Genomic DNA, 25,680 nt, shown 5'->3' on the forward strand with positions numbered 1-25,680 from the left:
CGATATAAAAGAGTTGGTTGACTCGCTCCTAGCTCACAAGGATCCTACCGCCTAGGGGGGAGGTAGTAATATAAATTTTAAAAATTACGGATATATACATACATATATATATATATAAGTACTTATGTACAGAGGAGAAGCAGTGTGGACTAGTGGCTAGCGCGCAGGCCCGCTTGTCAAAAGGACCCGGGTTCTAACCCCGGCTCCGCTACCTGTCTGCTGGGTGACCTCGGGCAAGTCGCTTCACGTCTCTGGGCCTCCGTTTCCTCACCTATAAAATGGGGATGAAGAGCGGAAGCCCCGTGTGGCACTTCTAGACCGGGGTGGGCAGGGACGGTCTCTCTCTACCGCGGGATCGTACTTTCCAAACGTTTAATACAGGGTTCCGCGTGCAGCAAGCGCTCAATAAATACGACCGAATGGACAGGGGATGTGTCCAAACCGATTACCTTGAATCTAGCCCAGCAGTCGGAAGAGTGTCTGGCACATAGTAAGCACGTACCAAATGCCATCAAAAATACTCAATTCTGTGGGGCTAGAGGTGGGTAAAGGGAACAGACCCAACTGCAAAGGGCAAAAGTGAGGACCATCCGATTCAACGGGAGAAGCAGCGTGGCTCGGTGGAAAGAGCCCGGGCTGGGGAGTCGGGGGTCATGGGTTCGATTCCTAGTTCTGCCATTTGTCAGCTGGGTGACCGTGGGCAAGTCACTTCACTTCTCTGGGCCTCAGTTCCCTCACCTGTCAAATGGGGATGAAGACTGGGAGCCTCACGTGGGGCAACCTGATGACCCTGCATCTCCGCCAGCGCTTAGAACGGTGCTCTGCGCATAGTGAGCGCTTAAAACAAACACCAACATTACTTTGCGGGGTCTGAGGACCAGAGATTTCCAATCAACCGGTCCCTCCGGAGCACTTACACCCATGCCCGTCACGTATTTATTTATGTTAATACCCGTCTCCCCCTCTAGACCGTAAGCTCGCTGTGGCCGGGGAACGTGTCCAGTTATATTGTCCAGTTATAGTCTCCCAAGTGCTCTGCGTAGAGTTAGCGCTCAATAAACACGACTGAAGGAACCAAGGAACGATCTCTTGCCCCGGAGAAGCCGTCACAGGGAAGCGGCACATTCTGGTGGCCGGGGCCCGGGCCCGGGCGTCTGCCGTGTGATCTCGAGCAAGTCGCTTTACTTCTCTGGCCCTCCACTCCCTCATCTGTAAAATGGGCAGCGAGACGGGGGACGGGGCCCCAACCCGCTTACCCCGTGTCCACCCCAGCGCTTAGTACGGTGCCCGGCACCTGGCAAGCGCTTGGCAAATACCGTGATAATTATCATTATCGCCGTCATCTTAACCGGCGGAGGATCCGGCGCTTGGTACGGGACCTCGCACACAGGACGCACCCAATAAATACGACTGAACGCAAAAACGACCTACAGCGGAATGACCCCGACGCCGGCAGATCAGCCACCCTAGATATCTGATCGCCACCTGGACGCGGAAGCGTCCCGCGCCGGCCAAACCTGGGCCTGTAGCTGGAGCGAATCCTCTTTCTTTGCCCTCTTCTGTTCCGACTCCATCAGCTGGATCAGCCGCTGCTCCAGCTGCTGCTGCGACAGCATGGCGTCCGTCAGTTGGCCGTGCAGACTCTGGACTTCGTTCTCTTTGGACACCAGCTTCGTCTGCAGATCTGCAAAGCACGACCGGGGTCCTAATGCTTTCTCTCGGCCCAGGATTAAGCCTCGATTATTTCTGCAGTCACTCTCACCCATCATTACATTCAGTCAGGTCCCGTGAGCGCTTCCTGTGTGCGGAGGACCGTACTGAGGTACGATACGGTAACACACACGGACACGGTCCCGGTCCCAGATGGGGCTCACGCTCTTAATCCCCACTTCACTGATGAGGGAACTGAGGCCCAGACTAGTAGCAGAGGCGGGATTAGAACCCAGGTCCTTCTGACTCCCAGGGCCAGGCTCTCGCCATCGAGCCACGCGGCATCTCTGTCCACTGGAAATCAACAATCTGTCACATTTAACCAATTCTTACCGGGTGCGGAGCACCGTCCTGAGCCCTGGGGAGAAGGGCTTAGAGAAGCAGGGTGGCTCGGTGGAAAGAGCCCGGGCTTGGGGGTCAGAGGTCACGGGTTCAAATCCCGGCTCCGCCGCTTGTCAGCCGGGTGACTTTGGGCCAGTCACTTCGCTTCTCTGGGCCTCAGCTGCCCCATCTGTCAAATGGGGATGAAGGCTGGGAGCCCCACGCGGGACAACCTGATCACCCTGCATCCTCCCCAGCGCTTAGAACAGTGCTTTGCGCATAGTATGCGCCTAACAAATGCCATCGTTATATCTGGGGACGCAGCATGGCTTAATGGGAAGAGCCCGGGCTTGGGAGTCGGAGGTCGTGGGTTCGAATCCCGGCTCCACCACTTGTCTGCTTTGTGACCTTGGTCAAGTCACTTCACTATGCCTCAAGTTACCTCATCTGTAAAAATGGGGATTAAAAAACGTGAGCCCCACGGGGGACGATCTGATGACCCCGTATCTACCCCAGCGCTTAAAACAGTGCTCTGCGCGTAGTAAGCACTTAACAAATACCATATAGCAATGTCTACAGAGCAATATATAATTTACCGAGCATATACATAACGCACGCATTTATATTATACGTAGGATAATATACCGATATAACAGACACTGAGCTTACAGTCCAGGAGGGGAAAGTAAGGGTGATGGAAAAGCGGGCGGCCGGCCAAAACCGACGCCGTCAGCCTTCCCAGAGGCTTCCGCTGCCTACCTTTCTGTGCCGCTTCATGCTCGGCCGTTCTTTTCCTGAGATAACTCTGAATCTCCTCCCACCTTCTCTCACTCTCCTGTTGCTTGACCTGGAGAGAGGGGAGGTGGGGGGCAAAAAATGAGCACGGGTTCCCCACACTCCGCCCAACAGTCCCGCGGCGGCGGAAAGGAGCCTCGGAAAGAGAGCCCGGCCTCCCCTCCGACGCCTCTCTCGGCCTCGGGGACCCGCGGCGGTTCCCACAGAACACACGATTTTAGGACGGGGTGGGTGTCTCTCCGGGGGTCGACGTCCTATCGGGACAGGAGAGTCTGGGTACGCTGATGGAGCTTAGAGCTACGCCGCAGACCCATACGCTCGTTCGTTGCGGTTGTGGTATTTGCATGTTGTGTGTCCTCTCCCCGGCGCTTAGTACAGTGCTCCGCACACAGTAAGTGCTCAATAAATGCGACTGAATGAATTATGTCTACATATATATACTTGGGTTGCAGAGTCCAAAACAAAAGAATGACACATTCCCTCTCTCAAGAAACACACTCTAACTGGCAGGCATAAAAAATACAGAGCAATCTAAATTATCGGATGTACCACGGCATAGAACACACACACCAACACGCATACGTAGAGCGGTAAATGGCGTTTCTCGAGCGTCTGCTTGTGTGCAACGCACTGTACCGAGCGCTTGGGTACATGCAAAACGACAGTCGTAGACGCGCTCCCTTGCTCGGTCAGGACGAATGATGGACTGGTTGACTTGGGATGCGGAAAGGAATCAGGGACGGTACCCGGAGGAGGTGGCTTTGGGGAGGGCTTTCGCTGGGGGAGGGAGATGCGCCTACACCAGCCTCTAATTCTAATTCTCCAAACTGGAAAATAAGGGGGTCACTCCATCTGCACCGGTGTCTTGCACGACTCCCTTCGGCCGGACACCTGGCCCGGCGAGAAGCAGCGTGGCCTAGTGGCTAGAGCCCGGGCCTGGGAGCCAGAAGGATCCGGGTTCTAATCCCGACTCCGCCGCTCGTCTGCTGGTGACTTGGGCGAGTCACTTCTCTGGGCCTCGGTTCCCCTCTCTGTAAAACGGGGATGGGGGCTGCGAGCCCCACGTGGAACAGGGACTGTGTCCAACCTGATTAGCTGTATCCGCGCCAGCGCTTAGTACAGTGCTTGGCACATAGTAAGTGCTTAAACACCACAGCTATATTATTATTGATTAGCTTAAGCTCGGTGGGGGCAGGGAACGTGTCTCTCTATTGTTGCATTATACTCTCCCAAGCGTTTAGTACAGTGCTCTGCACACGGTAAGCGCTCAATTACTGCTCAGCTTAAGTTGGTTGGGGGCAGGGAACGTGTCTCTCTACTGTTGCATTATACTCTCCCAAGCGTTTAGTACAGTGCTCTGCACACGGTAAGCGCTCAATTACTGCTCAGCTTAAGTTCGTTGGTGGCAGGGAACGTGTCTCTCTACTGTTGCATTATACTCTCCCAAGCGTTTAGTACAGTGCTCTGCACACGGTAAGCGCTCAATTACTGCTCAGCTTAAGTTCGTTGCGGCCGGGGAACGCGTCTGTTTAATGTCGCATTGTACTCTCCCGAGCGCTCAGCACGACGCTCTGCACACGGTGAGCGCTCATCACATACGACCAAATGACTCCACCCCAGCGCTCAGTGCGGCGCCTGGCACGCAGTAAGTGCTCAACGAATACCATAAAAAGAAAAAAGTAGTCTCGGAGGTCTCCCGCCGGGCACGCTCCCCCAGCCTCTTCAACGAAGGAACCCACGGCGGGGCGCGTCCTTCCGCTTCGACAACCTCTCCCCGGGCCTGTCGGGCTTGGGGTTCGAGGTTTCATTCCGCCGCCCCCTCCCCGCCCGGGACCCCCCCCCCCCCAGAGAAGAGGTCACCTTGAGCTGGGCGAGGGCCTGCTCGGCGTTCTTCTTCTGGATCTCCTCCTGCTGCAGCGTCCCCGTCTTCTCGCCCAGCTCGTTCAGCAGCCGGCTATATTCCCGCCGCAGCTTGTTCAGCTCCGACGCCTGCCTGGAAACCAGACCGCCCGCGTCGGGCCGGGCCTCGCTCCCGGTCCCCTCCGCCTCCCCGCTCCCGGCGGCTGCCCTGTCCCGGGCGCTCGGTACGGTGCTCGGCACGCAGCGAGCGCTCGATGGATACGACTGAATGAACGCAAAGGAGAAGGGGAGGAGCGGGGGGAAGGGGAAGGCAAGGAGAGGAGGAGGAAGAAGAATGGTGGTACTCGCTAGGCGTAGGGGGAGGACGAAAGGAGCAGGAGGATGAATAATAATAATAATAATCGTGGCCTCTGTGAGCACAGGGAGGAGCAGGGGGAGGAGGAAGGTGAGGGGCGGAGGAAAGGAGTGGCTAAAACTCCTCACCCTCGGCGTTAAAGCAGTCAACCCCCTCGCCCCCTCCTACCTCGCCTCGCTACTCACCTACGCCAACCCAGCCCGCACACTGCGCTCCTCCGATGCCAACGTCCTCGCGGGACGTCCATCTCTTCCATCTCAGCGCCGACCCCTCGCCCGCGCCCTGCCTCTGGCCTGGATCGCCCTCCCGCCTCAAATCCAACAACGTCTCCCCCGCCACCTCTTCAAAGCCTTATTATCTCTTCCAAGAGGCCCTCCCTGATTTAAGCCCTCCTCTTCTCCCTCTCCTTTCGCACCCCCCCCCCCCCCCCCGGATCCCTTCATTCATCTCCCCCCTCCCAGCCCCTCGCCGCTCATGTCCGATTGGACCGTGAGCCCGTCATCGCTATCTGTTGCCGAACTGTCCATTCCAAGCGCTTAGTACAGTGCTCTGTACACAGTGAGCGCTCAATAAATATTACTGAATGAATGAATATCTGTCATTTATTCAGGTCTCTCTCCCCCTCTCGACCGCCAGCTCGTTGTGGGCAGGGAATGTGTCTGTTGATGGCTATACAGTCCTCTCCCAAGCACTCAGAACAGTGTTCTGCACATAATAAGCACTTAATACGACCGCGTGAACGGAAGGATCCGGGTTCTAATCCCAGCTCCACGGCTCGTCCGCTGCGTGACTTCGGACGAGTCACCTAATTTCTCCGGGCCTCAGTTCCCTCCTCTGTAAAACGGGGATTAAGACCGCAGGTCCTATGTGGGACAGGGACTGCGTCCGACCTGATTAGCTGGGCTCTAGCCCCAGAGCTTAGTACAGTGCCTGGCACATAGTAAGCGCTTAACAAATACCATTAAAGCAAGGAGCATCACTATCACGATCAAATAGGCGTCCACAGGAGAGAGCCTTCTCTTGCTTTGAGCGAGACACTTTTTTCAGCAGAATTTACCCCCAGAGAGACTACTCTTCGGCACAGATGAGAGAGAAGATCAAATTGAGTGAACGGGAGTAATAACAACGGCGGCTCCGTGGAAGGAGCCCGGGCTTGAGAGTCACGGGTCATGGGTTCGAATCCCGGGCTCTGCCACTCGTCAGCTGTGTCACTGCGGGCAAGTCACTTCTCTTCTCTGGGCCTCAGTTCCCTCATCTGGAAAATGGGGATTAACTGTGAGCCTCATATGTGACTGTGGGCAGGTCACTGCACTTCTCTGGGCCCCAGTTCCCTCAACTGCAAAACGGGGATGAAGACCGTGAGCCTCACGTGGGACGACCCGATGACCCTGCATCTACCCCAACGCTCAGAACAGTGTTCTGCACATGGTAAGCGCTTAACAAATACCAACATTATTATTATTATTATTATTATTATTAATAGACAGGTTCCGAGGTAGGAAAATTTGGCATCCCCGCTTCGATAAGAGATGAAGCCAGGACCCTTACTTGCTCTCCAACTGGTTGGTGGTATTGCTGACCGCATCTCTCAGGATGCCGTTTTCCTGCTTCAGGTGGGTAATCTCTGCCTCCATCTGCTCCCGGACTTGCTGAAACTGGAAATACAATCAGAGCCATAGAGCAGGTTTTACAATCACCCTTTCGCGGAAACGGCACCCGATCGGAAATAAAATTCGCCCCGACCGAAAGAGGCCTGGAAGGCCTTCTCTCTTTCCGACGGACGACTGCTCTCCCCTCCCTTTCGAGGCCTCATCGAGGGCCCATCTCCTCCAAGAAGCCTTCCCGGACTAGGCCCTCCTCTCTTCTCCCACTCCCTTCTGCGTCATCCTGACTCGCTCCCTTCCTTCGTCTCCCCCCTGCCAGGCCCCCAGCACTTATGTACATATCCTGATTCTATTCATTTGCTATTGTTTTAATGAGATGTTCATCCCCTTGATTCTATTCATCGCTATTGTTCTTGTCTGTCCGGCTCCCCCGATTAGCCTGTAAGCCCGTCGAAGGGCAGGGCCTGTCTCTGTTACCGATTTGTCCATTCCAAGCGCTCGGTCCAGTGCTCTGCACACAGTGAGCGCTCAATAAATACTACTGAATGAATCTTTAATTAATTTACTTCTGTATATTAATGTCCGTCTCCCCCTCTAGACTGTGAGCTCGCTGTGGGCAGGGAATGTGCCTACCGACTGGTTTTTTTTGTTATTTTGGGGGGGTTTTTTTAAAATGATATTTGTTAAGCGTTTACAACGGACCGGGCACTGTACTAAGCACTGGGGTAGACGCGCGCCAGACAGGTCGGACGCAGTCCATGTCCCTCGTGGGGCTCGCAACCTCAACCCCCATTTTCCAGATGAGGTAACTGAGGCCCAGAGAAGTGAAGTGACTTGCCCAAGGTCACACGGCAGACAAGTGGCCGAGCCAGGACTAGAAGCCAAGGTCCTCCTGATGAGGAGGATGAGTGAGGCATCTGAGTGCTTACTACGCGCCAAGCACTGTTCTAAGCGCGGGGGTAGACCCGAGGTAATCAGGTGGTCCCACGTAGGGCTCACCGTCTTCATCCCCATTTTCCAGATGAGGTGACCGAGGCCCGGAGAAGCGAAGCGGCTTGCCCGAGGTCACACGGCAGACAGGTGGCGGAGCCGGGATTAGAGCCCGCGGCCTCTGACTCCCAGGCCGGTGCTCCACCCACTAGGCCTCGCTGCTTCTCATTACGACAGAATTAGGTTACGCCGTACTCTCCCGAGGGCTCGGTAGAGCGGTCCGCACACAGTGAGCGCTCGATAAATACGACTGATTTATCAGCGTGCCTTCCGTGACATCCCTGACAAGTTCACCTTCATCTGCATCTGCTGAGCCTCTTGATATCCGGCATGGATTTTGTTCTGGAACACCCCGTGTTCCTTTTCCAGAGTCCCGATCCTCTCCCTCATCTTGGCCAAGACCAGGTTTCCCCTTTCCTTCTCTGTTATCAGCTCCTAAAGGGGAAAAGAAAGGCATAAAACGTGACCCGGGTGAGCACGGGAAAAACGCACAACGCCGAACGCTATCTTTCCGCCACAAACTCATTTTTATCACGTATCCGAGCCCCCACAGCGACTCGTCCCGGGCCGCCGCGTCGTTTCCGACCCACGCCGCCGCCGCGGACGCACCTCGCCCACGGCGCCCCACCTCCGCTCGTTCGAGTAGTGGATCCGGAGGGTCTTCTCGGTAAAAATCCGGAAACGGTTTACCGTTCCCTCTTTCCGCACGGTAAACCCGAGTCTCCGCCCGCGACCCCCTCCCGTGCTCTCGCTGCCCGGCACCGGTGAGTTTCCACCTGTAGCCGAGGGCCTTCCGCTCGCTGGCCACCGGCCAAGCGAGGAACGGGACGGGTCGGCCTCCGCTCGACTCTCCCTCCCGTAGCCGAGACTGCAAGAGGACCGGAAACTCTCCAAGTGCCACCCTTGGGGAAGCAGCGCGGCTCAGTGGAAAGAGCCTGGGCCTCGGAGTCAGAGGTCATGGGTTCGACTCCCGGCCCTGCCACTTGTCAGCAGCGTGACCGTGGGCGAGTCGCTTCGCTTCTCTGGGCCTCAGTTACCTCGTCTGTAAAATGGGGATTAAGTGTGAGCCTCACGTGGGACAACCTGATGACCCTGTATCTACCCCAGCGCTTAGAACGGTGCTCTGCACATAGTAAGCGCTTAACGAATGCCAACATTATTACTATTATTGTTACCCTACAGTGGGCAGAGCCTTTTTTGAAAAAAAACATGGCATTTTGTTAAGCACTTAGTGTGAGACGCCTTTCTCTTTATTTCTATTAACGTCCGTCTCCCCCTCCAGACTGTGAGCTCGCTGTGGGTGGGGAATGTGCCTGTTTAATAACGTCGGCATCTGCTAAGCGCTTACTACGTGCTAAGCACTGGGGGAGATACAGGGCGATCAGGTCGTCCCACATGAGGCTCCCGGTCTTCCCAGTTTACAGATGAGGGAACTGAGGCCCAGAGTAGTGAAGTGACTTGCCCACATCACACTGTCACAGTCTCCCAAGCACACAGCGAGCGCTCAGCAAATACGACTGTCGCGCTCCCAGGCCCGTGCTCTTCTCCCTAGGCCGACCCGTCCTCCCGCCAGACCCGTCCCTCGACATCGTCCTTCCCACCGCTCACGAACGAACACACCGGGGAAACCGCGGCCACGACGGGTTTGAGCCAACGCCTCCGGGGCCGTGACGTCGCTTCGCCTCCTAACGGCCTCTCCGAGAGAATCGGCGGGACGCCAGGTGACCGTGCCCGGCCCGATTACCTCCCATCTACTCCAGCGGTTCGTACGGTGCCCGACACGCAGTAAGCGCTTAACGAAAACCCGAGAAATAGAAAAATCTTCTGACTCCTAGCAACGGTTGAGGCAGCGTGGCCTAGTGGCAAGAGCCCGGGTTTGGGAGTCAGAGGACGTGGGTTCTAATCCCGGCTCCGCCACCCGTCGGCTGTGGGACCCCGGGCCCGTCCCTTAACCTCTCTGTGCCTCAGTTACCTCATCCGGAAGATGGAGATGGAGACCGCGGGCCCCACGGGGGACGACCCGAGCACCTTGGATCTATCCCAACCGGAAGAGCGCTTGGCCCAGAGCAAGCGCTTCAAGTCCGTCGTCGTCATTATTAGAGCGTGAACCCCACGCGGGACAGGGAAGAACCGGTTCCGCGGCTCACCGGGTCCCGACCCCAGGGGGGTGGTCTCACCTGAGTGACCTTCTTGCACTGTTCCTTCACCAGAGCGGCGTCTTCCCGGACGGCAGCGAGGAGCTTCTCTTTCTCCTGGAGCTGATGCAGGGCCGCGGCCGCGCCGCCTTTGCTGGCCTGGAAGGAAAGGGAAACCAAGACGGGCCGCCGATGATCCGAGGCGGGACAGCTGGGAACGCCGGGGACGGGATCGCGGAAAAGAACGGCCGTGGCATCTCTCTCAAGCGCCGACGGCGTGTCAGGCGCCGTAGAGAGGCGGCGCGGCTCGGGGGAAAGGGCACAGGCTTGGGAGGCAGGGGTCACGGGTTCTAGATCTGGCCCCGCCACTTGTCAGCTGGGTGACGTTGGGCAGGTCCCTTCGCTTCTCTGGGCCTCAGTGACCTCATCCGGAAAATGGGGGGGGGAAGACCGGGAGCCCCGTGTGGGACAACCTGATGACCTCGTATCCCTCCCAGCTCTTAGAACAGTGCTCGGCACATAGTAAGCGCTTAACAAATGCCATCATTATTATTGCTATTACTGCTAAGCGCTGGAGATGCCTGGGGGCAGAGAGAGTCGGGATCGGCTGCCGAAAGATGCTAACGGCCGCGATCGACGAGACGTTGGCCAGAGAAGCCTATGGGTAGCGACGGGGGTGGACGGAACGATTTTAATGGGGTTTTTTTTGGTTTGTTTTAATGGCACTGTTAAGCACTTCTTATGTGCCAGACTCTATACTAAGCATTGCGGCACACAGAAGTTGGTCAGGCTGGACAAAGTTCACGTCCCACTTGGGGCTCACAGTCTTAATCCCCGCCTCACGGATGAGGTTACCGAGGCACAGAGAAGCGAAGCGACCTGCCCGAGGTGACACAGCCGACGAGCGACGGAGATGGGATTAGGACGCGAGAAGCAGCGTGGCCTAGGGGATATCGCCCGGGCCTGGTAGTCCCCAGGACCTAGGTTCGAATCCCAGCTTTGCTGTGCGACCTGGCACACGTCACTTCATTTCTCTGGGCCTCGGTTACCTCATCTGTCAAATGGGGATTACTGCTGGGAGCCCCATGAGGGGCACGGACTGCGTCCGAGCCGATGAGCCCGTATCTATTCCGGCATTCCGCACAGTGCCCGACACGTAAGAAGCGTTAAATACCAGAAGAAAGAAAAAATCCCGACGCCTACCTAGATTGTGAGCTCGGGACAGGGATTATGTCCAACCTGATGACGACCTTGTATCTATTCCCCAGCGCTCAGAACAGTGCCGGGCACATGGTAAGCGCTTTCATCATTATTAATACCAGGCCTGTGCTCTTTCCACTGGGCCACGCAGTTTCGTCAGGTTGCCAAGTTTCAAGACAGCAGCTCTGGGGGGGCGGGGGAGAGGGGTCTCCCCTCGCTCCCCGACTCATCCCCGAGGCGGGGCCTTCGAAACCGACGGCCCGCAAACCAGCCACCTTTGTAAACGCCAAGTCGAAGACCGGCGTTGGACGGCGGTCTCGGGAACCCCAAAAGGCGCTGGGGGAAGATTCAAGGTAATCGGGCACGGTCCCTGTCCCACCTGGGGTTCCCAGGCTTCATCCCCATTTTCCAGATGAGGAAACTGAGGCTCAGGGAGGCGAAGCGACTTGCCCAAGGTCACACAGCAGACGAGGGGCGGGGTTGGGAGGAGAACTCGGGCGCTTCCGGCCCTCGGGCCCGGCTTCCCGCGTGGTTCAGCGTCTCTAACACACACGGGCAAACACGCAGAAACACACAGCCACACGCTTACCTTCTGGAGGACATCCTGAATGGCACCAGACTTCTCTTTCAGCAACTCCAGCACGCTGACGGCCTCCTCTTCGGAGAACTTCATATTCTTCAGGGCCAGGAGAAAGTCCTTAAACTTCACCTCCGCATTTTCTAGGGCCAAGGAGAGGCGTCGTTAAAACCGTCCCTTCGGCTGCCTCGAGAGCAGCGGGCGGCGAGCGGTGCCGGCGGACCACGGGGGTTCCTCGTCCACCCGATGGCCACTTCGGTTGGTAACGCCCATCGCGCTGCTTACTGAGCCCCCGGTGAGCTCAGGGTGCTGTGCCGAGCGCTGGGGCGAAGACGCACGAGATACGTTCCTTGCCCGCCCGACACAGAGACGATAAAAACTCATCTAACGGGTCCTGAGGGGACGAGCAGGCCACGTAAATAGTCACGAACCCAACACGGAGTTGACCGCCAGACATTCTTCCCCTCGGAGCACCTCGGAACGGGGCCTACTTTTATAGCAGCGGCGTGGAAAGAAGAGCAGGGGCCTGGGAGCCCCCGGACCCGGGTTCTAATCCCGGCTCCGCCACTCGCCTGCCGGGTGACCTCGGACACGTCATTTCACTTCTCGGTGCTTCGGTTACCTCGCTGGTAAGGTGAGGACGGAGTCCTACTCTATCGGCTTAGACTGCAAGCCCCACGTGGGCCGAGAAGTGGACGTCCGACCTCGACACCTTGTATCTACCCCAGCGCTTGGTATGGTGTTTGCTGACGAGCGAGCGCTGGATAAATACCATTATTATAATAATTATTACAATCACACACAAACCTGGATACGCATCCCCCCCCCGACCCCAAAAAAGTAGCACACTTCCTCCCTTCAAAGGAACTCGGATCCACGAAATGGAAGCAGCGCAGCCTAAGGGACGGAGCCCGGGCCTGGCAGTCAAGAGCACCTGGGTCGTAATCCTGGCTCCGCCGCGCGTCTGCTGCGTGACCTTGGCCAAGTCGTTTCACTTCTCCGGGCCTCACTTCCCTCATTTGTAAAAGGGGGATTGAAGACCGCGGGCCCCACGCGGGACGGGGACTGACTGGTTTTTATGTACCCCGGTGCTTAATACAGTGCTTGGCACACGGTAAGCACTTGAGAAATACGTCATAATAACGATAATGGTAGCCGTGAAGCACTTACTTTGCGCCAGACACCGTACTAAGCGCTGGGGTAGATACCAGCTAATCGGGTCGGCTACGGTCCCCGTCCCACATGAGGCTCACAGTCTCCATGCCCATTTTCCAGATGAGGCAACTGAGGCCCGGAGAAATCAAGTGACCTCATTCACCCATTTCATCGTATTTACTGAGCGCTGACTGTGTGCACGGCACCGGACAAAGCAGTTTGGGGAGTTCAAGATAATAATAGACACATTCTCTGCCCACAACGAGCTGACAGTCTAGGGGGACCTTCCCAAGGTCACCCAACAGACGAGTGGCAGAGCCGGGATTAGAACCCAGGTCCTTGTGACTTCCAGGCCCGGGCTCTCCCCGCCAGGCGACGCCGCTTCTCGTATCTCGTATCATAAAATATAATATTGTCCATTCCAAGCGCTCGGGACAGTGCTCTGCAAATAGTAAGCGCTCAATAAATACTACTGAATGAATATAAAATAAGTACACGGAACCCAGACAATTATTTGAGTGGTGTTATTTCGCGCGGCCCCATTTTGGTTACCTTTATCGGTCTCGTTCTTCAGTTTCTTTGAGCTGGGTCTGGGGGCTCCTTCGGGAGGTTCTGCTTTAACCACGTCAGCGACCTCCCTCTTCTCCACCACAGGATTCAGGCCCGAGTTATCCATCAAGGGGATATACGTGGTCGCCTGGATCGCGGGCTCGTTCACGACGGCTGCAATAAACGTTGGCGAAAGCATTACGTTCTTTCCTTCTGCTGTTTTTCGATGGGATTCGTTAAATACCGGCGGCACCTGCTAAGCGCTTACTATGTGCCGAGCGCCGTTCTAAGCGCTGGGGCAGATACAAGGTGATCAGGTTGTCCCGCGTGGGGCTCGCGGTCTTCGTCCCCATTTGACAGACGAGGGAACCGAGGCCCAGAGCCGTCGAGTGACTTGCCCAAAGTCACACGGCCGATCGGGGGCGCTTACCAGGTGCCGGGGTAAATGCCACGATGATCGGTCCCCGTCCCACATTAAGTGGCTCATTTATTGTGTGCGGAGGACTGTACTAAGCGCTCGGGATCGTACGCTACAACAACAAACGGACACGTTCCCTGCCCACAGTGATCTTTCGGTCTCGAGGCTCACAGTCTTAATCCTCGTCTTACAGAGGAGGCAACGGAGGCCCAGAAAAAGGAAGTGACTCGACCGAGGTCACGCAGCAGGTGAGCGGCGGGGCCGGGATTAGAACCCGGGTTCTTCCGACTCCCAGGCCCGGGTTCTTTCCGCGAGACCACACTGCTTCTCGGGACAGAAAACCCACGCAAAGCTCGCATCGGGTTGGAGAGTCGGCACCCGATTCTTGCCCAGCTTCAATCAGCAGGGTTCCATCGGCCTGCTTTCCCAGGATTTGGGTTCGACGGCTGAACTGAGCTGACTCGCAATTCTGCGGAGACCCGTACAGAGTTGTCACGGAGCTACCTTCACGGCAGAATTTCCCCCAAAGTCTATCCTCCCTTTCGAAATACAAGGAAGGGACGCTTCCCTTCTTCGCTGCAACTAGAGGGCCGGGGACCGCAAAACCTTCCACGTACCGAACGTGATATTCGAGAAATGTTTCTGCAAAGCTACCCGAAGGTATCTTTGACCTTGATTTCACCCCCACTTGTTCTCCCGGGCCTCCATCAGAGGAGAAGCAGTGTGGCTTTGTGGAAAGAGCCCGGGCGCGGGGGTCAGAGGACCCGGGTTCTAATCCCGGCTCCGGCGCTCGTCCGCTGCGTGACCTTGGGCGAGTCACTTGACTTCTCTGGGCCTCGCCTCCCTCATCCGTAAGCTGGAGATTTAGGCTGTGAGTCCCCTGTGGGGCAGGGACTGTGCCCAAGCTGATTATCTTGTATCTTCCCCAGTGCTCAGAACAATGCTTGACCCAGAGGAAGCATTTCAATACCATTTAAAAACAAAAATCAAATTGCGCCTCCAGACTATCCCGTTTCACCCAAAACGATACCTCAGGGAGCGACTCTCAGCGAATGCGGCTAGGCATATTGACGACTTAAATCTTGAAATTTTATTTAGGAAAGAATAGGCTAGGGAGGCCTCTAAAGCCAACAATATACGATAATATAGTTTCTTCATCCGAGCGGCCGTCCAGGGCTGCTTCCGCTCCGTAGATCGGTTTCGTTTGGGGCTTTCGCACGGGGCTTCGCTTTGGGCCAAGCGCTGTCCTAAGCGCTGGGGTAGATAGAAAAATCACCAGGACGACACAGTCCGTGTCCCGCATGGGGCTCACTGGCTAAACAGGTGGGAGAAGCGTTTAATCCCCGTTGTACAGATGAGGGAACTGAGGCCCGGAGTGGCGAAGTGACTTGCCCAGCCTCACACAGCAGGCGAGTGGTGGAGCCGGGATTAGAGCCCGGGTCCTTCTGACTCCCGGGCCACGGTGCTCTGCACAGAGTAGGCGCTTAACAAATACGACCGAATGAACGCTTCCCGCTGCTCTAGAATGAAAGCGCAGAGATTTGTCTGCACTCCCTTCTCTCGCAACTGTCGGCGCACGCGGCTCCTCCGACCGAAACCCGCATTCTCTACCCGCTATTATGGGTTACCCACTATTATCGGTTTTCTGCTTCTTTGCAGATTTCTTTTTTCCCGATCCACTTTCTTGCTTTGTTTCCTGGTGGAAGAGCAGAGGATCTTGCTTCTTGGCCGAGTACGCGGATAAAAGGGCTTCGATCTTGGCATCCTGGTCTTCTGAAAAATAGAAAGGAAATCTTCAGCACAGAAGGATCGCAAAGAATTTAAGCTTTAAACCGAGAGCAGAAAGGAGAGTTGAAAATCCACCTCTCACTGAGTTACCTATTATTTCCGTTCCTACGGTTTCAGGGCGTCTAGAGGCTGTTTAGAAAGGGGGCAAGGTATATTCACTCACGAACCTGGTTAACAATTCACCTCTGGGCTTAGGGTACTAGTCACTGTCATTCTACAGGCTTCTCCGGGTTAATGTTGTCGGCCGAACACCGTGAAACCCTCAGAAGCGGGAGCCAGGGACGGTTCTTGTCTCCCCTGTCCTCTCCCCACTGCTCAGAACGGTGCTCTGCACATGGTAAGCGCCCAATAAATACCGGTGACCATTCAGCACCTTGCCGAGGAGAAGTCTGGAGACGGGAGTTCCGAGGAGAAAAAAAGAACAAAAGAACTATCCGCTACGGTAGCCGCGTCGACCCTAAACCGGACAGCTGGAATCGCCGAAGACCTCTCCGCGACCCTGCGCCTCTACTTCCCTCAAAGCCCCCGGCCCTGCTGAGGTAAGAGGGTTGGCAGAGGCGGGCCCCGCAACGTACCTAACAATAATAATGGTAATGTTGGTATTTGTTAAGCGCTTACTATGTGCGGAGCACTGTTCTAAGCGCTGGGGGAGATGCAGGGTGATCAGGTTGTCCCACGTGGGGCTCACAGTGTTAATCCCCATTTTACAGATGAGGGAACTGAGGCCCAGAGAAGTGAAGTGACTCGCCCACAGTCACACAGCTGACGAGTGGCAGAGTTGGGATTCGAACCCATAACCTCTGACTCCTAAGCCCGGGCTCTTTCCATTGAGCCACGCTAAGAGACTCCCCGCTCTAGACCGTAAGTTCCTTGTGGGCAGGGAAGGTGTCCACCCACTCCGGCGTACTGGACTCTCCCAAGCGCTCAGTGCCGTGCTCGGCAGCTACCAAGCGCTCGATAAACACCACCGATCGACCGAGGAGGCAAATGAGCAACCGAAGGGCCGATTCCGGTCTGAAAGAGCGACCTCGTCGCATCCCTCCCTGCTCAAGACGGGGAGGAAGAGTCGAACCTGGCCCACGGAACTGACCGGAAATGGGGAATTATTTTCTCCACGCTTCCCAGCACGGGATTCACGAACCGAAACCTCCTCTGGACTCTGCTTTCCAGATGGCTATTTCTTTAATAAGACATTTATTAAGCGTTTCCTCCGCACCTGCCACTTTTCTAAGCACTGGGGGGGGGGGGGAGGGCAAGCTAAGCAGGTGGGACACGGGCCGCGTCCCGACACGGGGCTCGCGGTCTCAAGAAGCAGCGCGGCTCGGGCCTGGGAGTCGGAGGTCGCGGCTTCTAATCCCGACTCCGCCACTTGTCTGCTGCGTTGACCTCGAGCCAGCCGCTTCACTTCTCTGGGCCTCAGTTCCCTCCTCTGGAAAATGGGGATGAAGCCTGGGAGCCCCACGCGGGACCACCTCATCACCCGGTATCTACCCCGGCGCTCTCGGCACACGGTAAGCGCTTAACGAACACCATCGCTAGCATATTTTTACAGACGTCCGGAGAAGTGAAGTGACTCGCCCGCGGCCTCACAGCCGGCGAGCGGCGGGGTCCGGGTCCTTCGGACTCCCTCGGCCGCGCTCGGGCCACGCTGCTTCTCCCACCCGCTACCTTCCTTTGAGGTTGGAGGAGCTGGCCTGCGTGAGATGCTGCTCTCCTCCGTAGGAGGGAGGCGCTTTCTTTCTTTTAATGGTGTCTGTAAAGTGCTTCCTATGCGCCAGGCAGCGCCGGGGGAGAGACAAGCTAATCATGTCGGCGACACCCACGTCCCACTTGGAGCTCAGTCTTAATCCTCCTCTGACCCTCGGCTTTAAGGCACTCGATCCCCTCGCCCCCTCCTACCTCGCCGCTCTCCCACGCCAACGCGGCCCCCACGCTTCGCTCCTCTCGTGCCCACCTCCTCGCCGGGCCTCCCTCTCGTCTCTCTGGCCGCCGACCCCTCGCCCCCGTCCCGCCTCTGGCCCCGAACCCGCTCCCCCTCAGACGACGACTCTCCCCCCCTTTCCGAGCCTCACTGACGTCCCACCTCCTCCGAGAGGCCTTCCCTGACTAAGCTCTCTTTTCAATCATGCGATAGGATTTATTGGGCGCTTACTACGTGCAGAGCGCCGGACTAAGCGCTTGGAATGGACAATCCGGCAACGGATAGAGACGATCCCTGCCCATCGACGGCCTTACGGTCTAACGTCGCCCTGACTCGCTGCCTTTATCCCTCCTCCCTCCCAGCCCCGCTCCACTCGGGAACATCCCCGTCACTGATCGATCGATGGGACTGTAAGCCCGTCACAGGGCAGGGACTCTATCTGTTACCGATCTGTACTTCGTACAGCGCTCTGCACGTCGGAAGCGCTCAATAAATACTACTGAATGAATTAATGCCCGTCTCCCCCTCTAGACCGTAAGCTCGCTGCGGGCGGGGAATGCGCCTAGTATACCGTCCTCTCCCCAGCGCTCGGTACGGTGCTCGGCACACGGGACGCGCTCGACGGACGCGACCGAACGGATGGAGGCGAAATACCGTTTCCATTTTTCTGCTTCTTCGGCCCCGGTTTCTTCTTGGAAGGGACGACGGGCTCCGAGGGCGGGGTGGGCTGCTTGGTCACCGGGCTGGGTTCCGTCCTCTTGGCCGAAACCTTGGGCCCGTCGCCCTCCCTGGGGGCCGGGTCCTCGGGGCCGGCCTTCGGTTTCTTCTCCTTCTTCTTCCTCTCCCTCAGCCCGCCGGGCCCCTCTCCTCCCGCCGGGGCGGCGGGGGGGACGGGCTCCGCCTCCACCTCCAGGGCGTCGGATAACCGGAAGTCGCGGGGCGCGTTCTCCGAATCCGACTCGTTGACGCCCCCGTTCTGCGCGTCCTTCTTTTTGTTCTTCTTCTTCTCCGGCTTCTTTTTGTCCGTTTTGGGGGGCGGGGGTTTCTGGTCCCTCTTCTGCTTGGCGAGCACCTCCTCGTACAACGTCTCCTTCATGAAGAGCCAGAAGAAGAGGAAAATGACGGTGATCACCACCAGCGGGACGAGGACGATGAAGTACGTCGACTCGTAAAACTCCATGGCGCGCTCCTCGACGGGGCACTTCTAAAAACCTAGACGCAAGCGGAGATTAAAAAATAAGTGAATAAAAAGAGATGGAATTAATCCTACGGGGATCAGGAGAGTCATGATAAGGAACTGGGGTATTTGGTAAGGGCTTACTGTGTGCCAGGCGCCGTACTAAGCGGGTACAGCACGAGCCTGGGAGTCGGAAGGATCCGGGTTCTAATCCGTGTGACCTTGGCTGAATCGCTTCACTTCTCTGGGCCTCAGTTCCCTCATCTATAAAAGAGGGCTTAAGAGTGTGAGCCCCAAGGGGAGAATTAAAAAAATAAGTGAATAAAAAAAGACGGAATCAATCCTACGGGGATCAGGAGAGTCATTATAAGGAACTGGGGTATTTGGTAAGGGTTTACTATGTGCCAGGCACCGTACTAAGCGCTGGGGTGCGGCCCAGCGGATAGAGCACGAGCCTGGGAGTCGGAAGGATCCGGGTTCTAATCCGTGTGACCTTGGGTGAATCGGTTCACTTCTCTGGGCCTCAGTTCCCTCATCTATAAAAGAGGGATTAAGAGTGTGAGCCCCAAGCGGAGATTAAAAAATAAGTGAATTTAAAAAGACGGAATCAATCCTACGGGGATCAGGAGAGTCATGATAAGGAACTGGGGTATTTGGTAAGGGTTTACTATGTGCCAGGCACCGTACTAAGCGCTGGGGTGTGGCCCAGCGGATAGAGCACGAGCCTGGGAGTCGGAAGGATCTGGGTTCTAATCCCGGCTCTGCCGCCTGACTTGGATGAATCGGTTCACTCCTCTGGGCCTCAGTTCCCTCATCTATAAAACGGGGATTAAGAGTGTGGGCCCCATGAGGGACGGGGACTGTTTCCAACCTCATTCACCCGTATCTACCCCAGGGCATAAAACGGGGCTTGGCATACAGTAAGCACTTCAGTAACATAATAATTGATAATAATCATCATAACATTAATCCCCATCTGGCAGACGAGGTAACCGACAGGCAGAGAAGCGAAACGACTCGCCCGAGGTCACCCAGCCAACAAGTGGCAGAGCCGGGTTTGGAACCCAGGGCCCTCTGACTCCCGGGCCCGGGCTCCATTCACGAGGCCACGTCGCTTCCGATTTGGCAGACGGGTCCCCCTGCCCGTAACGAGCTTAGGGTCTAGAGGGGGAGAGAGACATTCATCTGAAGAAAGAAGTATTTTATCCTATATAATTAAAAGATACGTCCCTAATAATAATAATGTTGGTATTTGTTAAGCGCGTCCCACGTGCACAGCACTGTTCGAAGCGCTGGGGGAGATCCAGGGTCATGAGGTTGTCCCACGTGAGGCTCACAGTCTTCCTCCCCCTTTGACGGATGAGGGAACCGAGGTCCAGAGAATTGAAGCGACTCGCCCACGGTCACCCAGCTGACAAGTGGCAGAGCCGGGATTCGAACCCGTGACCTCTGACTCCCAAGCCCGGATTCTTTCCGCTGAGCCACGCTGCTCCTCCCTAAGGGCCGTGGGGTTGAGGGCGGGGTGAATATTAACTGTCCAGAGGCCACAGATCCAACCGACCCATCCTCAGAGTGGAGGGATTTGCCGTGTTTAAGAAACCAAGCGGCAATTTGAAAAGAAGCAGCGGGGCCCAGGGGAGGGAGCCCGGGCCTGGGAATCAGAGGAGCTACATTCAAAGCCCGGCTCTGCCGTCGTTGGCCCGCTTTAGGACCTTGGGCAAGTCGTTTCCCTTCTCCGTGCCTCGGTTCCCTCAACTCTTAAATGGGGACTCGGGCTGTGAGCCCCACGTGGGACAGGGACGGTGCCCAACCTGATTTCCTCGCATCTAGCCCAGAGTCTAGTACAGTGCCTGGCGGAGGGTAAGTACCGCAAAAAAATTAAATTAACCTGGTTTAATTCTACCTCTGGAGAAAACCTCCAGCTCCAGATAAACTGTAATGAGCTGAAATTACAAAACAGGTCTTCGCGGGACTCAGGACGGAACGAGCCCCTCGGGCATCCCGATTCGGCGTCTACTAACTCTATCGGACCTTCCCAAGCGCTTAGTACAGTGCCCCGCGGGACCTCAGTAACCGCTACCGACGGACGGGAACCTCAGATTAGTCACGGGAGCAGCGTGGCCTAGTGGCTACAGCCCGGGCCTGGGTTCTAATCCCGGATCCGCCACTTGTCTGCTGTGTGACCTTGGGCAAATCACTTCCCTTCTCTGGGCCTCGGTTACTCGGTCTGTGAAATGGGAATGAAGGCTGTGAGCCCTTGCGGGGCCTGGACTGTGTCCAATCTGGCTTCTATCTACCCCAGCGCTTAGTACGGTGCCTGGCGCATACTAAGCGCTTAAATACCAAGTTTAAAAAAAAAAAAAAAAAGTAGGGAGAGCAGGGAATTTATCTCCATTTTTCAGATGAGGAAATTGAGGCACAGAGAGATTAAACAACTTGCCCAAGCTCACAGACCTGCCCAGTGATGTCTCCAGTCTCCCAAAAGCATGTTTTGCTTTAAAAATAGTGTTTTTTAAGCCCTTAACTATGTGTCGGGCACCGTACTAAGCGCTGGGGTAGATACAAGATCATCAGGTTGGACACAATCCCTGTCCCACCTGGGGCTCACAGCTTCAATCTCCATTACACAGATGAGGTATCCGAGGCCCAGAGAAGCAAAGTGACTTGTCCAAGGTCACACGGCAGAAACAGTGGCCGAGCCGGGATCAGAACCCAGGTCCTCTGACTCCCAGGCCGGGGCTCTTTTCGTTCATTCATCCATTCAGTCGCACTTGGGCAAGTCATTTCACTTCTCCGGGCCTCCGTTCCCTCATCTGTCAAATGGGGATGAAGACGGGGAGCCTCACGTGGAACAACCTGATGACCCTGGATCTCCCCCAGCGCTTAGAACAGTGCTCCGCACACAGTAAGCGCTTAACGGATACCGACGTTATTATTATTATTATTATTAACCCATCCACCATCATTATTATTCTCCTTCTCTGCAATTCGCCCTTCATTTACAAGGAGAGGTGTAAAGGAGAAAAATAGAGAAATAAGAGGAAAAATTAAAAGCGAAAACCAGCCAGCGCCGGCAACGGCAATTCCAAGCCGTGGACCTCTTCTCCTTCTACGAGATCCGTACGTGATCATTTCTCTGACTCACTGGATCGCTATTACGACGCCCCTGAAGAATTTCGGCCAGCCATCTTTAAACGCGGCTCTCCCCGGCTGCGATAAATCGACGCTACGCTTACCAGACCCTCCGCTCTCCCTGGTGGTCAGGCCGCGGCAGGTGGAACCCTCCTCGTGGGGGATCTATTAAGTAACCGGCCCCCCCGCAAAAAAATAATAATAATAATTACTGGGACAAAGGATAGCCAGGCAGTTCGTGGTAGTTTCCCCTCCCCCAAAAAAAAAAAAAAATCCGAAAAGGATGTGCAAGCAGCCAAAAGTTACACCCAAAGCTCTCGGTGTTTTGCGCTCCATTCAAGCCCAAACTAGCCTTTTTACTTAGGAAAGCCGAATCCTAGGACCCAGAGGCCCAGCAGTCAAAAGCCCAGCGAGGAGCCGCGCGGCCTAATGGATAGTGCCCGGGGCCTGGGAGTCAGCAAGACCTGGGTTCGAATCCCGGCTCTGCCAACCGCCTGCTGCCCGGCCTTGGCCAAGTCACGTCACTTCCCTGGGCCTCGGTTCCCTCATCTGTCAAATGGGGACGAAGCCCGTGAGCCCCACGTGGGACGACCCGATGACCTTGTATCTCCCCCCGGCGCTTAGAACGGTGCTTGGCACATAGTATATACGTACAGGCTTATTTTTCTGTTTATTAATGACGCCTACATATCGATAATTCTGTCTATTTATATTGACGCTTTGGATGCCCGTCTACTCGCTCTGTCGTCTGCCTCCCCGTTTCTAGACTGTGAGCCCGTTGTTGGGCAGGGACTGTGTCTGTCTGTGGCCGAATTATACTTTCCAAGCGCTCAGTCCAGTGCTCTGCACCCAGTAAGCGCTCGGTAAATACGATCGAATGAAGGAATGAATCGTAAGCGCTTAACAGATACCATCACGATTTATTATTATTCCCTGTCCCTCGGTTTCTTCGACTATAAAATGGGGACACCAGTTCTCCCCCCGGCTTAGACCTCGAGCCCCAGGTGGGACGGGGACACAGTCCGACCTGATTAACTTGTACCTACCCCAGCGTTTAGGGGAGCGTTTGGCTCCCTAGTAAGCACTTGACAAATACCATAAAAAACAGTTCAGAGGCGCGGAGAAAAAAACCAGAAAGGAAAATTCTTTCCCTCAAGGGGATGACAGCGGAGGAGGAGTGTGGCCCCGTGGAAGGAACCCGGGCCCGGGAAGCAGAGGACCCGGGTTCTAATCCCCGCTCTTCCACTCGGCCGCTGCGTGGCCCCGGGCGAGTCGCTTCACTTCTCTAGGCCTCAGTCACCTCAACCGTAAAACGGGGATTAAGACGGGGATGAGCCCTCACGCGGGGCAGGGACCGCGTCCGACCCGATTGGCTTGTAGCCACCCCGGTGCTTGGTACGGTGCCCGGCACTTAGTAACCGCCTTAGCCGATACCATCGTGATTAACCCGGCCCCCGCCACGTGTCTGTTGGGTGACCTGGGGCAAGTCACCGAACTTCTCCTCTGTGCCTCAGTGCCCTCGTCTGTAAAACGGGGATGAGGACCGTGAGCCCCGCGGACGACAGGGACCGTGTCCGGCCTACCCCAGCGCTCGGTACGGGGCCTGGCACCCACTAAACGCTTAAATACCTTTTTTATTTAAAAAAAAAAAAAAAAAAAAGCAACTGGAGCCAGTCCAAATGTGATTGTCTGGTGGCATTGCAGGATTCGGTAATTAGAGGTTCCGGTCGACCTTTTTCCGAATTGGGGTTTCCGGGAAGGCCTCCCCGCCAAAATCTTCGCTGGTTTTCCCTGCCTGGCGGCCACAATGACCAACCCCGAGTTCCTTTGGGACGATATACCAGCAACGGCACTTACCGAGCACCCACGGCACCTATGTATATATCTACAACTTATCGACCTATTTATCTCTTTTATTTATATTCGCGTCGGTCTCCCCCTCTAGACTGCGAGCTCCCGGGGGGAGGCGGGACTGTGTCCCTCCGCTGTGACAGCGACCTCTCCCCAGCGCTCAAATCCAGTGCTCTGCCCCCCAGTAAGCGCTCAAGAAATACGACTGAACGAACGAACCCGCTGGGAGCCAGGCCCTGTACCGAACGCTTGGGAAACGCCAAATCGAACGACGACGATCACGGTACTTGCTAAGCGCCGGGGTAGAGATAAGTTAATCGGGCGGGACACGGTCCCCGTCTCCCCCTGGGGCTCGCACGCTTTTAATCCCCATCTTCCCGATGAGGGACCCGAGGCCCAGAGAAGGGAAGTGACTCGCCCGAGGTCACACAGCAGACGGGTGGAGGAGCCGGGATTGGAACCCAGTCACCTCCCTCTCCTCCCGCTCCCTTCTGCGCCGCCCCGCCGTGCTCCCTTCATCCGTCGCCAACCTTTCGGCCCCGCGCCGCTTCGGTCCACAGCCGTCATTAACTTATTTCGATTCCCCTCCGGACCGTGAGCTCGTCGCGGGCGGGGAACGCGTCCCTTGATTGTTATAATGATAATTAATAATCCCGGTATTTGTTAAGCGCTTACTACGTGCAGAGCACTGTTCTAAAGCGCTGGGGGAGATACGGGGTGGTCAGACTGTCCCACCTGGGGCTCACATTTTTTAATCCTCCTTTTTACAGAGGAGGTCACTGAGGCACAGAGAGGTTAAGTGACTCGCCCCAGGTCACCCAGCAGACAAGCGGTGGGGTCGGGATCGGAACCCACGACCTCCGACTCCCGGGCCCGGGCTCTTCCCACTAAGCCACGCTCCCCAGCGCTCAGGAGGGCGCTCTGCGCCGAGGAAGCGCTCGATAAATACGACCGAACGAATAAAGGCCGGGCTTCCTGCCCTTCCGTCACGGGTTCTAGTCAATAACGTCGGTATCCGTTAAGCGCCGACTCCGTGCCGAGCACTGTTCTAAGCGCCGGGTAGATCCAGGGTCATCGGGTCGTCCCACGTGGGGCTCCCAGTCCTCATCCCCATTTTACGGGCGAGGTGACCGAGGCCCAGGCAAGCGAAGCGCCTCGCCCACGGTCCCACAGCCGACGCGTGGCGGGGGCCGGCATTCGAACCCGTGACCTCCGACTCCCAAGCCCGGGCCCTTGCCCCTGAGCCACGAGGGGAGCGGAGAGGGGGAGAGGGAAGCGAGCGGGATGTGGGAACGCGCGGAGAAGCTGATGCCCGGCAAGCCGGACGGGAGGGGGCTACTTTCAGCGTCCCCGTCCTCCCCTCCCTCCCCGCCGCCCGGAGAGGAAGGCGCTCGGCCGTTTCCCAGCCGACGGGATTCCCGACGCCCGAGGTGGCACTTCCGCGGGCCGGTCGCGGTCCGGGCGCTCGCCCCGGATCGGCCCGGTCCCCCGTACCCAGCGCTCGCCGTGCCCGGGGCGCCGGACCGCGCGCTCGGGTAGAGGACGGCAGAACGATAAACGGGCCGACGGGCTGGAAGGGGACACGGGCGTCGGTACGAGCGACGGAGGAGCCGCGCGGCTCGGTGGCTGGAGCGCGGGCTTGGGCGGTCGTGGGTTCGGATCCCGGCCCCGCCCCTTGTCCGCCGCGGGACCCGGGGCAAGTCGCTTCTCGGGGCCTCGGGGACCTCGACCGGAAAAGCGGGGACTGAAAAATGTGAGCCCCACATGGGACGATCTGATCGTGATAATAACGTTGGCATCTGTTAAGCGCTTACCACGTGCAGAGCCCCGTTCTAAGCGCCGGGGCAGATCCGGGGTCATCGGGTCGTCCCCCGTGAGGCTCGCGGTCAATCCCCATTTGAGGTAACTGAGGCCCAGAGAAGCGAAGTGACTCGCCCACGGTCACGCAGCTGACGAGTGGCGGGTTCGGCATTCGAACCCATGACCTCTGACTCCCAAGCCCGCGCTCTTTCCACCGAGCCACGCTGCGTCTCCCCCGGCGCTTAGCAGCGTGCCCCGGACCACCGACCGGACGAATAAATGGGTCAGGAAGCCCCTGCGGGCCTCTAGACTGTGAGGTCGCCGCGGGCGGGGAACGTGTCC

General features: G+C 56.8%; 2 protein-coding genes across 14 annotated transcripts in view; one reads left to right on the forward strand and one right to left on the reverse strand.

Annotated features, from left to right (window-relative positions):
- The window catches only part of KTN1 (kinectin 1), a 61,411-nt gene extending 42,821 nt beyond the window's left edge, over positions 1-18,590 (reverse strand). For 6 of the 13 annotated variants that reach the window (XM_029079342.2, XM_029079347.2, XM_029079346.2 and 3 more), the window contains exons 1-10: positions 18,033-18,590; positions 15,302-15,442; positions 13,255-13,425; positions 11,560-11,690; positions 9,813-9,929; positions 7,930-8,070; positions 6,590-6,696; positions 4,687-4,819; positions 2,791-2,878; positions 1,518-1,684 (exon numbers count right to left, since the gene is read on the reverse strand). In XM_029079342.2, the coding sequence (XP_028935175.1) occupies positions 1,518-1,684; positions 2,791-2,878; positions 4,687-4,819; positions 6,590-6,696; positions 7,930-8,070; positions 9,813-9,929; positions 11,560-11,690; positions 13,255-13,425; positions 15,302-15,442; positions 18,033-18,558 (1,722 nt within the window). In that variant the 5' untranslated portion in view covers positions 18,559-18,590. The remainder of the gene's footprint in view (positions 1-1,517; positions 1,685-2,790; positions 2,879-4,686; positions 4,820-6,589; positions 6,697-7,929; positions 8,071-9,812; positions 9,930-11,559; positions 11,691-13,254; positions 13,426-15,301; positions 15,443-18,032) is intronic. The other 7 variants (XM_039914078.1, XM_039914077.1, XM_039914076.1 and 4 more) reach the window with 3 other exon arrangements.
- The window catches only part of TBPL2 (TATA-box binding protein like 2), a 36,418-nt gene continuing 26,414 nt past the window's right edge, over positions 15,677-25,680 (forward strand). Inside the window, exon 1 of the mRNA XM_039914079.1 lies at positions 15,677-15,996. Within this exon, the coding sequence (XP_039770013.1) occupies positions 15,692-15,996 (305 nt within the window). The 5' untranslated portion in view covers positions 15,677-15,691. The remainder of the gene's footprint in view (positions 15,997-25,680) is intronic.

This window comes from Ornithorhynchus anatinus, chromosome 14, assembly GCF_004115215.2.
Source record: "Ornithorhynchus anatinus isolate Pmale09 chromosome 14, mOrnAna1.pri.v4, whole genome shotgun sequence".
In the NCBI taxonomy this organism is placed as follows: Eukaryota; Metazoa; Chordata; class Mammalia; order Monotremata; family Ornithorhynchidae; genus Ornithorhynchus; species Ornithorhynchus anatinus.